Source organism: Haliotis rufescens, unplaced genomic scaffold (assembly GCF_023055435.1).
Source record: "Haliotis rufescens isolate VD_foot unplaced genomic scaffold, xgHalRufe1.0.p SCAF_8, whole genome shotgun sequence".
Classification (NCBI taxonomy): Eukaryota; Metazoa; Mollusca; class Gastropoda; order Lepetellida; family Haliotidae; genus Haliotis; species Haliotis rufescens.
The window spans coordinates 19,747,684-19,764,425 of NW_025964372.1; the positions used below are offsets into that span (position 1 = coordinate 19,747,684).

The window sequence follows — 16,742 nt, forward strand, 5'->3', positions numbered from 1 at the left end:
ACCAAACACAGCAACTTACCTACCTTACGTCATATATACTATCACATTGAACATTACTTACCAGTTACAAGTTATACTGGCGACATCTAACGCGATCACTCGCTGGGCGCCGTTATCTTGAATGGAGTCTCGCGAGATCTCTTTATATATTTAAGACCTAACGCTTAACATCCTGGGTGCTGGGTAACACAGGCACAGAGAAGTCAATTTCTGTAAAGGAATGTTACTCATTTCACCGTTGAGAAAGACAAAATCCATTACTACCCGGTACTGTTTTTCACTTGAATGAACAATTCTCGTCTTTAATTTGTTGAGGAGTGTCTGAGGCACAGGGTTGCACATTATTGCTCAATTTGAGTCTATTACTATGGACTACAATCTTCTTATGGTTAAAATTCTATAGTTCACAACAAAAAGGTTTGAAAGTATTTGGGGGTGGTCGGGTAGCCTACTGGTTAAAGCGTTTGCTCGTCACGCTGAAGACCCGGTTTCGATTCCCGACATGGATACAATGTGTGAAGCCTATTTCTGGTGTAAAACCATAACCATCACTCACTTGAAAGTATTTAATAGGGTCCATCCAAATGCAGAAACAATTTATGGCATTCTCCTGTTGGTACAGTAGAACAAAAAAAGTATTTAAAAAATCCCCCGCTTGAAATGGTTTAGCATCAACTTTGCTATCATAATACCAATGATGCTGGGATGATCTTCCTTCACTATTTCATCAGCCTTGGTAATCCGTGACTCCATTTCGTCCACAAATTTCCCCTTTTCTTCCATATTTGTCTGTTCCCCTGTTGGTCCATACATGATATCTATTGGTAGATTAATTACTCTTCCAAGCACATGGTAGTTTGGAGTACTATTGGAAGAACTGTGTACACTGAAGTTATAAGCCTTTGTCACCAGAGACAGATGTTCATCTCAGTCACAGTAATTTTTAGCAATATACTTGCTCAACATATCTCCAATAGTGCTCATAAAGGGCTCCCCCATTCCTTGAGAGTTCGGGTGATATGGACTAGTACGTTTTTTGTGATACCAAGTTCCCCACACATAGATTTGAATACTAGTGATTCAAAGTTTCTCCCTTGGTTAGAATGCAGATTTTTTTTAACTCCATACCAACTAGCAAAACCGTACACAAGATGTTTTTGGACAGTGTGTGCTCTCTGATCTGGTGTAGGATAGCATTCCACATGCTTTGTAAAATAGTCCATAACCACCACAATAAAACGGTTACCTACTTTCTGTATCTGGCAGCGGGCTTGTAATGTCTACTGCAATCCTTTCTGGTTGATGTACAACTGGACCGGATGTTTTCATTGACAGTGCTTTTTGAGATTTGAAAGCTTTCCTTTTCACACACTGCACATAGCTACCACGTTTCGTCTGAGCCGAATTACATATCCGTTGGCGTTCGCCTGTCTTTTTTGTGGATGCCTCAAAAATAATGTTCAAAGCAATTCCCTATTTTGACTTGTATCATACGTTCCCTTGTTTCTATCAGGTGATCAATTGACAGGTCTTTGCATTTAACTTTTCGCGAACACCTGCTTATGACTATGGAAATAGTTGTGTCGTTTTTATCTGAAACGTGTATAGTTTTTGGTCCTGATATCAAATGGTGATGATGCCAGGACCCACCGGTGGCACTTGTCATAAACACATGCAAAGGGAAATCAATTTTTCACCTGAACAAACACAGGCATATATGATGGTACAAGTCAAGACAAGTAAGGAGTCTGCAGTACCCCGCAGTTGTTACAAATGATGAACGTCGCTTTATAACTTTGCAAAGAAGTTTATTGAAGGATGGAAATAAGCTTATTCTAAGAAAATAAAACATATACGAAACATGTATGGTTCTAGCAGGTTAAAATTGGAATCACAATCAATATTCAGAAATCTCCAAACGAAACATTACTTTTCAAAGCTTCATGAAATACTTTACTGAAATTTATTTCATGTGAAAACATCAGATCTAAACAAAATCATCTTAAAAAAGCCTCAAGATTATTTAAAAATGTTTAAAGTGGTCTTAAAATTTAGAAACAGCCTCACGCAAATGAAAGAGATACCAGTATATCAGATTAAAAGATATGCATATATGAATAAATGACAAAGCTATATATATTACAAGAGTAAATTATTAGAATGTAGTTTAAATGTTGAATCGTGTCAGTAAACAATAAACAATGAAATCATAAGAAGCATGGTCAAACACAAGAAAAGGTTGCTGCACAAAAAAGTCAAGACCTAACATCTTCAACGATCACGCAAGGCTATCTTCTCACATTAGGTTACTGTGACATAATTGAATCACTGTTAAAAAAAACCTGACTAACTCTTGTGACCAAATGAAGAAAACTGAAAAAGTAAAAACTAGCTTGAGACTGTTGTCGCGTTGCTCTGTTCTGTGTATACTATATTAATATAGTAACACAGATGGGTATAGATTGTTGAACATACAACATCTAAACTGCAATTTAACTTAACTTTATAATAACATCGATTTAACCCCAGTGCGGAGCTTTTCCTTGAAATGGATGTCAGGGATACTCACCACAACAAATTGAAATTGGTTTTTAAAGAGATGTGCTTTATGCACCACATAGCCTTATCGTGAAGGAGCCGCGCAATAATGCAATATATACAAAAACAAATGGGACCAGTTTCATGAAGACTTCCTCACCTGCTGCCACATGTAACTGTTTTGTAATCAAGATGGTTTGTCGCATGCTGAAAAGTCTTATGTTGAACGTTTTACATAACCTCATAATAACTATTCACAAGTACAAGCTGAAAATATATATAAAACCATATGTAATGAATATCAATGTTAAGTCATTGTGTTACAATGAACATATGCTCAGCACATTAAACATTCATTTGAAACTTAACTGAATGATATCTTCATAGGAACTGCTACTTCACTTTATGGGTACACGTGTTACCAACCTTAAACCAAACCCTCTGTCAAAAGCATCCAGGTTTCTAGTTCCAAAATGAAGAAACAATTGAAAGTGCTTAAGCTGTATGTACATGTGAATGAGTGAGTGAGTTGGGTTTAACGCCGCTTTTAACAGTATTCCAGTTATATCACGGCGTGGCATGGACATGTATGTAATCAAGTAATTGAATACTAAACAACCCAATAAACAACAAGAATAAAATAATAGCAAAAACAACCTTACGAATAAAATAAAAAGTTGCTTAACCAAAAATGAAAAGTTATAAGATCTCTGCTGTGGGTTTGCCCTTATTCTCCCACATGTGACACTGGCAAATCGATCACCTAATTCACAATTGCAGCCCAGTGAGTGAAATGGTACACTGAAAACTAAAATAAGGCTTAAAAATGTTGTTTCAATTCCTTCTTCCTTTTCCAATGATCAGAGGTCAGCGTTACTCGTTTCACCACAAGAAATTTGGTTAATTACTGTCAGTGAAAGCAGCCTTTGGTTTAATCAACCGGTAAATAAAAGTGATAAGACCATTTCCACAATCAACATGTTGTAGCGGTATTGTGAATGATCCTATTTTACTTAAAACCAAATGGGGTCTGGAACCCGTTCAATTAATACACCCTTATCTGACCGTTCTCAAAGAATATTAGTTAAATGGCTCGACAAGAGATTGTTTCAGAAGACAAAGAACATGTTGCCATGTTTCATTCTGTGTTTCATAAATTTCAGTTGTTGCATCCATGTACGTGAGTCATGTCCTGGTTGATGCATTATTCTTTGCTCAAGTAGAATTAAATTCACCACCTACATGTACATACGACAGTAGTTACCTTTTGAAATGTAATGTAATACAATCAAATATCTGTGTGTATTCTGAGACATATACTATTTCTTCATAACCTCTGAATATTCACATATGACAACGTTAGATATATTCTTTGGAAAATATAACATTTGTACATAGATAATAAAGTATAACATGAAGGTTTAGTTAATGTGTGCAGAGAATATACGTTTTTACACTAAGACATGGTAATGTCTCAGAATGTGTTTCCATAACACTTCGATGCATTTGTGTTAACTTTCGAGTTATTTTCCGCAGTCGAAATTAACATATGTGGCAGCACTGTCGACGATGCTGACGTCGACAGGTGTGCAGTTAGTTGTTAGCCCCGTGTAGGTGGCCTCATCTGCTGCACCTTCAGCGACACTGTCAAGCACCGTGTAGATGTTGGAGGTCGGGGGAGCATCGGCATCTTGTTCTGCAACTCTCTTAACTGGCATCATCTTCCTGCGGCTACAAAAATATAGAGAGAAACATAGAAAACTACCGTGGTTAATCCACCTTAAAGTATATTCATCTGAACAGTTGGTATTCAAGGTCGCAACATAAGATCTACGTCATCACATCTTAATGTGTTACAGCCTTTTTATATCTGCAATATTGCTGAGCAACAAACAAAACAATCGTACTATTTTAACAATACCAAACGTTATGAGTGAGTGAGTATAGTGTTACGCCGCGTTTTACAATATTCCAGAAATATCACTGAGGGGATCAACAGAAATGGGCTTCAGTCACCGCACCCATCATAGTGTGGGGTCTTCGGCGTGACGAGCGAATGCTTTAACCACTAGTCTAATCCAACGCCCCCAATGTTATACATGTAGACGTTTTCCACAAGGGCGAAATCCATGGGCATGTGCATGGTGCTGACAAACCAAGAAGATGTTCTCTGTAAGAAACTCTGTTGGGATTCTGGGTCAGTGTAGGGCAGGATGTTGGCCGTAAAGTCCGACTAAAATTGGGACCAGGACCCGTCCCACGAAGCAATCTTAGTGCTACCCTATCATAAATAAATGCGACAACACCCTTTCAAAATTCATCAGAAATCTCCCAAAAGCGATTCCGAACGCGTTTATGAATCACTGTCAAATAGTGATGAAACCAGTTGTTCGCGAAAAGGCGAACGTATCTTACCTGACACACTTTTTTTATAGTTCAGGTGGGTAAGTAAATCAGCGGAAGGGAATTGTCTATTTGATGGTTATTGAACGATATAAGATCATCGATATACCTGAAGCTTAAGTTAAACTTCTTGACCAAACTACGTTGTTTTGACTTTGCCAATCCGAGCGGAAATAAAGAAACATGCAAAAAGAAACAGATCAGCAAGGAGGAAAGCACAACTGGTGACCCTTGGGGATGCCTACTTCTTGCCTGAATATCTTAATCCCAAATGTTACATAGATGGTATCAATGAGGAAGTCCAACATTTCACATATTGTTTTTTCTTTAGATGGCATTTGCTTTCATTTTTGAGCCTATGTTACACTTATGTTACGATCGGTACAGTTCCTGCCTATCATCATAATTTGATGACGTGTATTCTTCTTGTGTTTCATCAATATAAGGCTGACTGCAGATGGAAAACAATATGATCCAAAAGATCTAAACGTGTCCTTCAGATTTACAATGGTAATCGGAATATATGATATACGTGAGGTGAGATGAAATGGGGTTTAACGTCGCGTCCAAGATTATTGCACTCATGTAGCGACGTAGACCCTCTGAGGCGTCCAGTGTTCGGTTTACTTGAATAACTAAGCTGGCCAGAACGACAAAAGGGCTTGAAAAGGAAAGGGGTTCGGCTACTGTGTTAGACGTTATACGGAGAGCGAATTATCCAAACTAATCATGTAGTAAGCATGCTCAATGAATTGGGTGTTCGTAATAGTGTATGTTGGGGTAGGCTGAGCAATATGATATAGACAGATAACTAAAACTGTGGCTGAGAAAACATTTTTTTTTCCATGACTATTAACCAAGGCGGTTATATATCCACAAGATAATCATATACTTAACATGGCAAATACCAGAAATAGTTTAAAGCTTTTACTGCCACTGATATGATGTTTGATTTTTAACAAAGTGGATGAATTAGTTTCATTGTCATAGACATAACCGTTTTCATGACAAGTATTAATGGGTTTCAGCAAGCCTACTGGCTACGACTGGTACCGCTATGTTACTACACATATCTGTTCCTGTCTGAGATCACTCCACAATTATGTTATATGTAACCGATAGGACAGCACAAGATCACTCTTATCGCGATTGGTGTCAGTGATCTTGAATTTGCTATTCATCCTCGATTTGAGTCAGGGGCAGTATACAATATATGACTTGATTGTGTATCTTTGCTCATGCTCTCTACCACTAGATTGGCTGACCCTGTGTCGTTCTGCTATTCATCCTCGATTTGATTCAGGGGCAGTATACTTCCTAATGACACCCTGTTTGACATAACAGCCGACCAAAATGCTAATTGGGTTGACACAATATATGACTTGATTGTGTATCTTTGCTCATGCTCTCAACCACTAGATTGGCTGACCCTGTGTCGTTCATTTACACGCATCAGTCATATAACGCTGCTACTGGCTGCATATACAGCAACATTCACTCCATTGTGTTTGGAAAATATTGTTTAATTGGCATCGACAATCATTTGCATAGATTTTTACCAGATTTGCCACAGTTCAATGAATGTAATAAGTTGTCACCATATTCATGAACTAGGAATCATCATTTTTGAGAAGCAAATGTCATTTACTATACACATATAAATACTTACGTATAGAACGCATATGCCATAAAGACGACCAGGAGAGCCACAATAACAATCCCACAGATTATCCCCACGATCAGCGCCGCGTTGTCCGGTTCTGCTGAAATGAAAAAGGTTGATTATATAAGGAACTGTATATGGAGGCCGTATTATTTTTTTAAGATTTGATATGTCAAGATATAAAGACATGTTGCAGTAAAGTGTTGTTGCTCCAAACACTTTGCACGTATCATATTGAATGATGACGTCATTTGCAGCACAAGTGTCGTTTTCTTCACCACATAAAACATAAAAGTTGCTGCCACTGTAAGAATATAATTGTTCTTTTTATCACTCCTGAATGTGTAATAAAAATTATGGTGTTCATGTTCCAGACATGGTCACAAAACAACCGCATTAATGCAGCCTGTATGGGGAAAAAGAAGATAGAAAGAATATAACTAACAACTTTGCTTTTGTAACCTGTCCTTCTTAAAAAAAGTCTGGGATTTATTATTGTCTCGGGCAGAGCTATACAATCGCTCCTTGGTCTAGTTTCACAAAGCAGTTGTAGCACTGCGACTTTCGGATACCAGTGTTTAAGTTGCAAAGCTGTGAAGGTGGTGACGTTTATGATCTGCTCAGAAACGGGGCGCTGTTATGAATGCATCAAGATATGTTTGGGAAATCTGATGGCAAGGAGAATGTTGATAAATATGGCAGATGGTGAACGACGGCCGAGAAAAAGAGTAGCATTAATTATTCACCTTGGAAAGAATCATCTGTAGTCAACTTGTTTCCATTTCCATCTGGTGTAGAGGTCTCTGGAACGAATCAGGGTATGCATTGTCTTGATAACTGACACAAGTATTGCAGTATACCCAGCAGTAAATATATTCCCACACCACAGAGGGATAGGTGGCTTAGTGTAAAGCCACATTATTTCAGTATTCAGTATTTTATGGCGTGGGGTACATTCGAATACTAGGCACAATGATTGCTACATATTATTGACAAAGTTGCGTTTGTGTGAACTATTTTGATGTAAACTCCTTTAACACTACAGCAGCTTGTAGCCAGTGACCGAGTCAAAGATCTATGTCGTCGGAACACATTAACAATCAGCAAAGTCACAGATCTTCGATACCACACCCAAGTTTAGTCGGGACACACTTTGTTTGCCGCACTCAGCAACATTCCAGGAATATTATTACTTCTGGTCTCAGCCAAACAAGCTAATGACTGATATTATGAATATCGACACATTAGCCTACTTGGAACCTATTCTGACCTGAAGTCCCCACATGGCATTGGACCTATTATGACAGGCTTTGTTCTCAAATGACCATGCGAATTCTGTTGATTATTACTTCAAAGAATTACCCTCATATATCTATAGGTACATGGACATGTGTCTTGAGGAGACGGTAGACTCCAAGTGAAGAACTGAAGGACCTACCTAAAATCAAATTAATGCATCACAGGAATGTAGGCTTTTAATTTTTACATATAATTGTACATGAAAAGACCTACCTGCATCAAGATGTGTCCTAAAATTGTATCCTCCGTTGTATATATTATCATAATCGTATCCAAGGACAGCAAAGGAAGAATTAGAACGAATTGCTGTTATGTGTTGACCACTTTGTAATATTCCCACTTTGTATCTTGTTCCTGGAACTTCCTTCCACTTTATCGGGGGGTTGAAAACTGTAGAGAGAGTGTTTGGGATTTCTTGAACGTGTAAATTGTTGTTGTCTTTATCTGTCAATATTGCCCTGGTGCCTTGGGCTTTTAGGGTTGTTTGTTTAGAGTAGAGGGTTACAGGTGGTACAACAATTAACCCACCAGGCACAACCTTATAACGCATCCCAATAGAACACAATGTGACCATGGTTGGCTTTGTGGTGTTGAAGTAAAATGTTTCAAAAGGTCCACATTGTTCACGGTACAGTCCATCTTTACCCACAGAGACGGAAGAACCATTATTAAACATGATGCTCGAGTCACTGTGGTCAGTAACAACTTGAAGTTGGTATGGCAGGGTAATCGATTTCCTTCGATAGTAAGAAGAATATTTGATAGCGACAATATACTCACTTCCATAATGTTTCACAGGCAGTAACTGCTCGTAGGTAGAGATGAATTTCGACGTCGTATAGTATGTTCCACTGTAGACAGCTATTGTTTCCGTGGCTTTAACAATGGTTCTGGTCATATCAGATGAACTGGTTATGGAGAAAGTCTGATACTTATCTAATCTGATACTGAGGGTGTCCCCGTTGCTGTACGCTCTGTCCTTATAGGTGACGTTGCCCTCCAATCTGAAGATAATGTCAACATCCGCCTTCTTGCTGTGTGTAGCTATCACTAAGACTACTCTGTATCTTGTGTATCTGTATATGTTGTCAGTGGGAAGACAGGAAGAAATGATGTACTTGGTGCCTAGTGCGGACACAGGAAGGGGAGAGAATGATGTGTAAGGGGTCAGCTTCACATTGATATGAACAGCAGCTCTCACATGCACAAGCACTACCTTGGTTGTTGTGGTATTAGGATAAAAGTAGTCTGTGTTGTAAGGATTGAAGCGTCGAGACCAGACACGCCCGGCGAGAGGATCCTGTACCTGCCACTGGCCTCCTGTCTCCCCAGCAGTGGCGAGTATCCGGGGGTGGTTGTTAGAGGGGGGATCGTATTCCGCCACTGCCATCAAGTAACTTTCACCTGTGAGGCATGTCAATGTTTATGCATTTGATAACCTTATGATTAGACGAAGTATTACCAGTATCTTCTTTGGCACAGATGTCTATGTTAGAATAAAGGATTTTGAGTTATACAACGTTACGTAAGTAAAGCATATCTATAGGCAACGGTAAGAGAGAGCCTATCCTTGACATATCAGTCATATGTTCCCTAAATGCAGAAGTCAAAAAGTAATTTGTAACAGGTAAAACTATAGTGTTTGGCGTGTAATCATTTATAATGAAATGAGTTTTAACTTCCCTTTTATAAAATAAGTTTAGTAATATCATGGCACGTGAGCCAAATGTTAGGAGTATACAAGTTGTATGAAATCTGTATGCAGGGATTTGGTATTAACAAAGAGGAATCCTCATAGGGCGGAATCTACTCCACGCAGCGGCGCCTCAGACAACTGGACAGACCATCAACATATTACACACATTACTACACAGCCCACACGGTATAAACCTACATCAGTGTATTCAAAACATTGTAAGTTGTCGACCATAATGTCATGATCATAAAGGTAACTGTGTCACATACCTGTATAATGTACTGCCTCCTCTGCAGACACATTATAGCCGATGTTATGGACCGATCCGTTATAAAAAGACAGTGCTGTGAAGGGGAGGTCGCTGGAAATGGACGTAAAACGTGTATATTGTTGTGGTGAAAGTGTCACTGTGCCAACTTTGTATCTGCTGCCCGGTACATCTGTCCATGTCAGAACATCGTTGAGTTGTTTGTTTTTAATCAACACACTCGATGTCTTCTCAGTTATTATCTTTAATGTTGTATTTAGATTGTTACCTTGAAACCAGACACCCCTGTGTGTGACGTAAGAGTGTACAGGTGGTACAGTTGTGAAGACACTGCTGTAACCATCTGTTCTACTGAGTGTCACCAGTACCGGGCGTGTGGTGGTGAAGTGAAGACTTTCTCCCTGTTCAAGTGAGCGGTTATAGAGACGACGCTCACCTGTAGAGACTGTGGCCCAGGTACTGAACGTAATCTGCACGTGGCTGTGTTCACTGATGATCTGCAGCTCCAGCTTGGTGTCATCTACAGCAACAACATACTCCTGCCCGTGGTGCTTGACAGGCAGTAGTTGGTCATACACAGTGTACTTCGAGGCATAGTCTATACCACTGTAGACGGCCACACTGTGTCCACTGTTAATGACCGTTCCATTCAGATCATGTGGGGTTGACATCATTACCGTTTGATATGGATCAAGTTTGAGGGGCAGAGTATCGCCGTCACCGTATACGTAGTTGACAAAGTTAACACTTCCTTTTTCTATTCGAAAGGATATATCAACATTGGTGCTCATGTTGTGTGTAGCTATCAGTAGCAAGGATTGATAACTACTGTTGGGTACAAGACTGGAAGGTAGAATGTACTTGGTTCCAAGGGCAGATATAGGAAGAGGAGAGAATACACCGTCAGCGGCTACCACAATGTTTACATTTTCGTCACTTCCGCTTACAACGACAGCTGTATTTTCTACAACACTAGTGATTTTCATCTTATCGCTTACAGGGTGCCAAGTACCCTGGAAGGGACCCAACACATTGGATGTTCTTTTGGCGAAGTGTGGATACTGTATCTCCATCAGGCCCCCGGTTTCTCCGGCTGTGTACCTGATGTACGAGTCTTTGCCTCTATATGCCAGAGCCACCACGTAGTCTTCACCTGTAAAGTCAATTCAAAACGATATTACATCCATATATTATGTAGGCGGCGAGTTCAAAGGACGACGGAAGTGCTGCATCCGTGAACCACACCCTTCGCGGAACCACGTGCAAAACTCGAATACATGTAACTGTGTCCTGACTATTGCAGAGTCAAAATTGATACAGTCTGAATAATGTCTGTCTCTGGACAAAAGGAATCCTAATAGTGTCGTAACATTCAACAAGGTCAATGCCATTCAAATAACTCCGTCATGAACGTAGCTCTTCATTACAACGGTCGTCGATCTGCTGGCTGCATTCGACCAGTCCGTCGCAAATGCAGACAAACTCAATGTTCCTGGTTATTTCCAAGGGGACTACGTTCACACTTCGGGGCTGTATGTATTACATTAAGTTACCCAGGACGTCACAAACGCTTTAATCTTAATCTCTATATTTTCAGGAGTAATCGAGGGGAACTCTCGAAATTGTCAGTGACTAGGTGTAATTGATCACTTTTAACTTTTGCGTTTTGGGGTGTATCTTGGTCCCTTTACGTTTTGTTCATGTGAAAAAAATTAGTTGATAAATCTTTGACGGATTGGGGTGTTGCGTAAAAATTATTATCTTGCATCTGTTTTGATACATAAAATATGTAATAGTAAGTTAACTAAACGTAATAGCTAACAGTTGTTACATTCATTATTATCAGCTAGACGACCCTGTCTGTGGATGTATAATGTTAAGTTTAATATAATCAATAAAGGACAAGACAATAATAAAATCGAAAAACATATGTTTGGGCATCGCCCTCTTAATCTTACTAATTTAATTCGTGGCCTTAAAAGCATCGTCTTATAGACAACAGATAATGCCTGGACATATTATATTTCTTAGACAGCTTGGGCGAATCTGGGATCATTAACAATCATAAGCATCTGGCGCGCAACTCTGCACAACGAAATATGGAGCTTCAGACGACTGGACCATCATACATCCGTGTAATATCAGTTCCGGGTACCCGTTGTTTGAAACAAACATGCTCCAGACAAACCCCAGAGGAATATCTAGGCCAGACCGTCATTATGTCACACCACAGACGCACACGCACACTTTTGAAAGGAGTGAGTGAGTGAGTGAGTGAGTATGGTTTTACGCCGCTTTTAGCAATATTCCAGGAATATTACGGATGGGGGACACCAGAAATGGGCTTCACACATTGTACCCATGTCGGGAATCGAACCCGGGTCCTCGGCGTGACGAGCGAACGCTTTAACAACTAGGCTACCCAACCGCCCCTCCTTTGAAAGGAATAGTGATGATATTGCACTATTGATAGGTATATCTTTTGTGAACACAGTTATTGTTGTGGTTTGCGTTTTGTTTTACCACGTGGGTGTCCCGTGGAAATCAGCCACTTCATGGTGAGAACTATATTATATTACCATCTATAGTATTTTAAAATTTCCTTTGGGATTCCGGTCAAGAGTATTCCGGTCAAGCAACCTATGGAGGCGACTGTATGGATCGGGTGGTCAGGTTCGGTGACTTGGTTTAGTGCACGTCGTCGTGACCAAATTGGGTTTCACAACAAACAAACAAACAAACAACATTTCTGTAGCTATATTAGCTATATAGATAATCGAATCGGGATCAGGCAAGCAATAGTTGATAGCTTTGTCAGCGTCCCAAGTCGTCGGGGCAAAGTCACCGAGACTGACCACACGGTCCCAACTATACTAGCATGTGGTACTGTGGACCAGTTCCGAACCCAAATGTCCATAGGGAACGTGTAAAGTGAGTTGTTGTAAGTTAAGCGTTGTCCAACTCTTAAATATAATGAGCAATTATGAGTGGAGTAACAAAATATATGAAATCACTTTACCAATGTTTTCGAAAAACACCAACAACTATTAGCAAGTCTTTTCATGGCTACATGTCCTCGCCCATGATTTGCCGTACATGATATAATGTAAAACGTCAATGCCAGAGAATAATCAGTCTCCATTATCTGCAGAAACAGATTCCATTGGACGTTGAAGGCAAACTCGTGATTGAAATTATATGAATGGATCATTGAAAATCAGTGATGACACATATGGGGTGACACATCTGTGACGTCAATGTAATGTTTAGGAGATCCAATATTTTCCATGAATGGACCGCTCAACAATCATTCGGTTCTATACTATCTCCATTAATGTAAACATAGATTTTCGGAATTCTTTACTGGTTTTCAATTTGACACTCAATTCAATTATTTCAATATTTGTAGGAAAACATGTGTCGCCAGTAGGACTCGAACCAGGAAAGTATGATTTGAGGACCTTTTGATAGTAGACTTCGTTTACGGCGACACGTGTCACGTGCGCTCTGAAGTGATATTTTTATTTAAAAGTTTGTATAGCGCATGAACGTTTTGAAAATAAACTATTCCTTTTATGCTTTAGAAACTGGTGATGTGTGTTTTTAGATAGAGAACATGCTCGTTACTCGTATGTTTTCCTTAACGTTATATTTGTTTTTCGAATTTTAACACAAAATATTTTTGTCTCCTAAATACAATTCCGAAACATATGCAAAAAATTCAAAAGTGCATAGATCTTAAACATATCTAGTCTGTGCTAAATACCTGATCACCTTTTGTACCGCGTACGATATATTATTTATGGCTGTTTGAAAGTTGTTTTGTTTTCATGAACATAAATGGATGTACTGCAGGTTTGCGTGTTTAATTCCACCAATGGTACATGTAGTCTTGACCTCATACGAGGTAATACAATATCTAATCGTAACAAGACTTGGATCATGTTATCAGATATAAATCACAAATAATTAAGTAATTGTGATCCCAACAAATTATGCGGATTCAATTTTGTGTTCGAAATTATGCATGGACAATTCTCCATTCTATTGAAAAACAATCCCCAACATATGTTTTTTGAAATCCCCAACCGTGTGACATTTATAGTTTTCCTTACGCGTGAAATTCGATCTTGATTGAAAAGGCGATTAAACCATACATCTTTATTCTTTGTAATAATATCAGTTAATAGATCATTTCCAAACAGAGATATACTTTGGTGACAACAGTGTTTTGTAGAAGATACTGGGGAAACAACAGAGTTACTTACCCTTGCCACTTTGCAGCACCGTCAAAAGAACAACCAAACTGAAACACTTGTAAATCATCCTCTCCTTCGGCTGTTTCTGGTTCCCATGAAACTAAGGGATGAAGATCCCAGATGTCTTCCGAGATGGCAGGATGGAAAATCAAATCCACATGTGACAGGGCGACCAAAGCGGGTGTGAGTATGACATCAGTTACACGGCCTCTTATATACAACATTATTTTACATCCTTGTTTTACATACGTCTCGTTTGTGTTGTCAGAATAGACTAGATAAGAATATTTACAAATCCACGAATGCGTAGATAACTACGAGGAAGTGCTATTGAATCACTGTGAGTGAGTGAATGTTATGATGATGCAGTCAGCCAAGTTCGAGCTAGATCATGTTGGTTTATAATCAACATTAGCCTTTGAAAGGCAGGGTTGGTGCACATGAAACATATGTCGTCGATGATCAGATGTATCACAGAGGTATTCCTGTTGTAGTTCTCTGCATTTTCTACAACAGGTTATAAAAAGATACAATGTTTTCTGAAGGAAACCGGGGCGGTCGGGTAGCCTAGTGGTTAAAGCGTTCGCTCGTCACGCCGAGGACCCGGGTTCGATTCCCGACATGGGTACAATGTGTGAAGCCCATTTCTGGAATATTGCTAAAAGCGGCGTAAAACCATACTCACTCATTCAGTCACTGAGGGAGACCATCGCCAAAGCAATACTCGAACTGATACGATGTTCCGATACGATACAGTGATATTGCGATACAGACACAAACGACACAGAGAAAACACACACTGAAAAAGCGCTAGAATGAGACGATGCGGTGAATGAACGACACGACATTATGACAGCACAATACGATATGGCGACAGTACAACACGTCATAACGATAGAACGACAAGCCATGGCCATAACGCGCCATGACATGGCGATGAAGCGGAAAAAGGTGTAATGCGATATGGTCACGCAATACGACAATATAACAATATATTGCCAAAATGCGATATGACGGTATTGCAATGGAGCGACATTGCATAATTGCGTTGTGACTTTCAAATCTCCAACTCAAACCGCGGCTGATTTGCCCTCTACAAATGCCTTGAGAATAATACAATGAAAATGATCCAAAGTTGTGACAAAGTGACACTACTACCTGCACCATAAACATGTCTGAGTCGTTCAAAGCGCAACAGCAGTTACGTGCATATGAGACAAGTAACACCACATGACAACGTGATCAGTGCACGTGCAGGGTTATGCAGTGGGGTGGTTATGGGTTATCTGAACTGAACTGAACTGAAGTGAACTTTATTTACACTCAGGCCGCCATCAGCGGAATCAGAGGTACAAAAGTATTTCAACAACATAATACATATACATATAAATATAGGATATATACAAAAACATCTTTGCCGAGCAAACATACATGTATATGTATACAGATTTACTATGGCAGCAATATATGTTCAATTCAGAAAGAGGGAGCGTTACTTGATATATTTAAACAATGACATGGTGATTTTACAGAATTTGGACAGTTTTCTCAATGTTCCTAGTCGTGAGTTATTGAAAAGTAAATTCATTTTATGCATATTGGGTTAAATGTAGAATTTGTGTAAAAAATGTTTTATTTCGTGTTCTAACGATGTCAAAATGTTGACTGTTAGCGTCGGTTTAACTATGACGTCATTAGATCATGTTGGTGTATAATCAAAGCTAGCCTATGAAAGGCAGGGTTGGTGCACATAAAACATATGTTGTCGATGGTAAGATGTGTCACAGAGGTATTCCTGTTGTAGTTCTCTGCATTTTCTACAACAGGTTATAAAAAGATACGTTTTCTGAGGTAGGTCATCGCCATATCGCTCCGACATATCAACACGATATCGCGCAACAGAGCGACTGTAACAAACTGATGCGATGTTCCGATACAGTGATATTGAGTTACAGAACCAAAATTGACTAAAAGTTGTCTAAAAGTTGACTGTTAGCATCCGTTTCACTGTGACGTCATTTCACGTCTGACTGAAGCGCAGCGGAACAACCTCGTCCGACGACTGGAAGCAGGAGGATTGCAGTAACGATATTGAAAAGTGACGTTTGGTTTATCTATTTATGAGGAACTGAGAATGTTTGAAAGCAAGGGGTGTACCGGCCGACGAAGGCTGATCAACAGAATATGCTTTTGCGGTGTAATAATAGGGGCGGATTTCTTTCACACCGGAAGAACAAACCCAGTGCCAGGCAACAGAACGGCACAACGCTATTTTGATAAAATTGTGTAGCCGCACGTTTTCATCACATTAATTATGTTTCAACCTGACAATGCTGGACTCCATGCAACATGTGCAACAGTAATATTCGTATGAAACAACAATGTACAATGTCCTTCTATGGCTCTTTTGTGATTGTATATGTAAAGCTGTTTTTAAATATAATTATTACTCGTTGATCTTGTGTGGTCATTTATTTATTTCACAATTTAGTTCTGTATGAATAGATTTCTCGTTGAACCTTTGGGTTTAAATTTGGAAATCACCTCGTAACAACAACCTCGTGAGTGCGTTATCAGGCGGTGCCAGGGGATATTGAGATCTCATTACCTTGACAT

The 16,742-nt window shown here is 39.4% G+C and overlaps 2 protein-coding genes across 2 annotated transcripts in view; both read right to left on the reverse strand.

Annotated features, from left to right (window-relative positions):
- Nucleotides 1-127, reverse strand: part of LOC125376812 — a 28,068-nt gene extending 27,941 nt beyond the window's left edge. Inside the window, exon 1 of the mRNA XM_048388831.1 lies at nt 62-127. The gene's annotated coding sequence lies outside the window, so the exon portion shown is untranslated. The remainder of the gene's footprint in view (nt 1-61) is intronic.
- Nucleotides 128-1,865: 1,738 nt separating this feature from the next.
- On the reverse strand, nt 1,866-14,193 carry LOC124142486. Its single transcript, XM_048389734.1, has 7 exons — nt 14,136-14,193; nt 9,869-11,020; nt 8,684-9,307; nt 8,117-8,293; nt 7,351-7,407; nt 6,611-6,704; nt 1,866-4,269 (listed from the first exon to the last, which is right to left on the reverse strand). The coding sequence occupies exons 1-7, from the start codon at nt 14,191-14,193 to the stop codon at nt 4,062-4,064; spliced, it is 2,370 nt and encodes a 789-aa protein (XP_048245691.1). The 3' UTR covers nt 1,866-4,061.
- Between the last annotated feature and the right edge of the window lie 2,549 nt (nt 14,194-16,742).

Coding starts and splice junctions, on each gene's coding strand:
- LOC124142486 (XM_048389734.1), bottom strand. CDS start 14,193: ATGATTTACAAGTGTTTCAGTTTGGTTGTTCTTTTGACGGTGCTGCAA. Junction 9,308..9,868: donor GGAGGCAGTACATTATACAG/GTATGTGACACA, acceptor CATGCCTCACAG/GTGAAAGTTACTTGATGGCA. Junction 6,705..7,350: donor TACAGATGATTCTTTCCAAG/GTGAATAATTAA, acceptor TTTTCATTTCAG/CAGAACCGGACAACGCGGCG.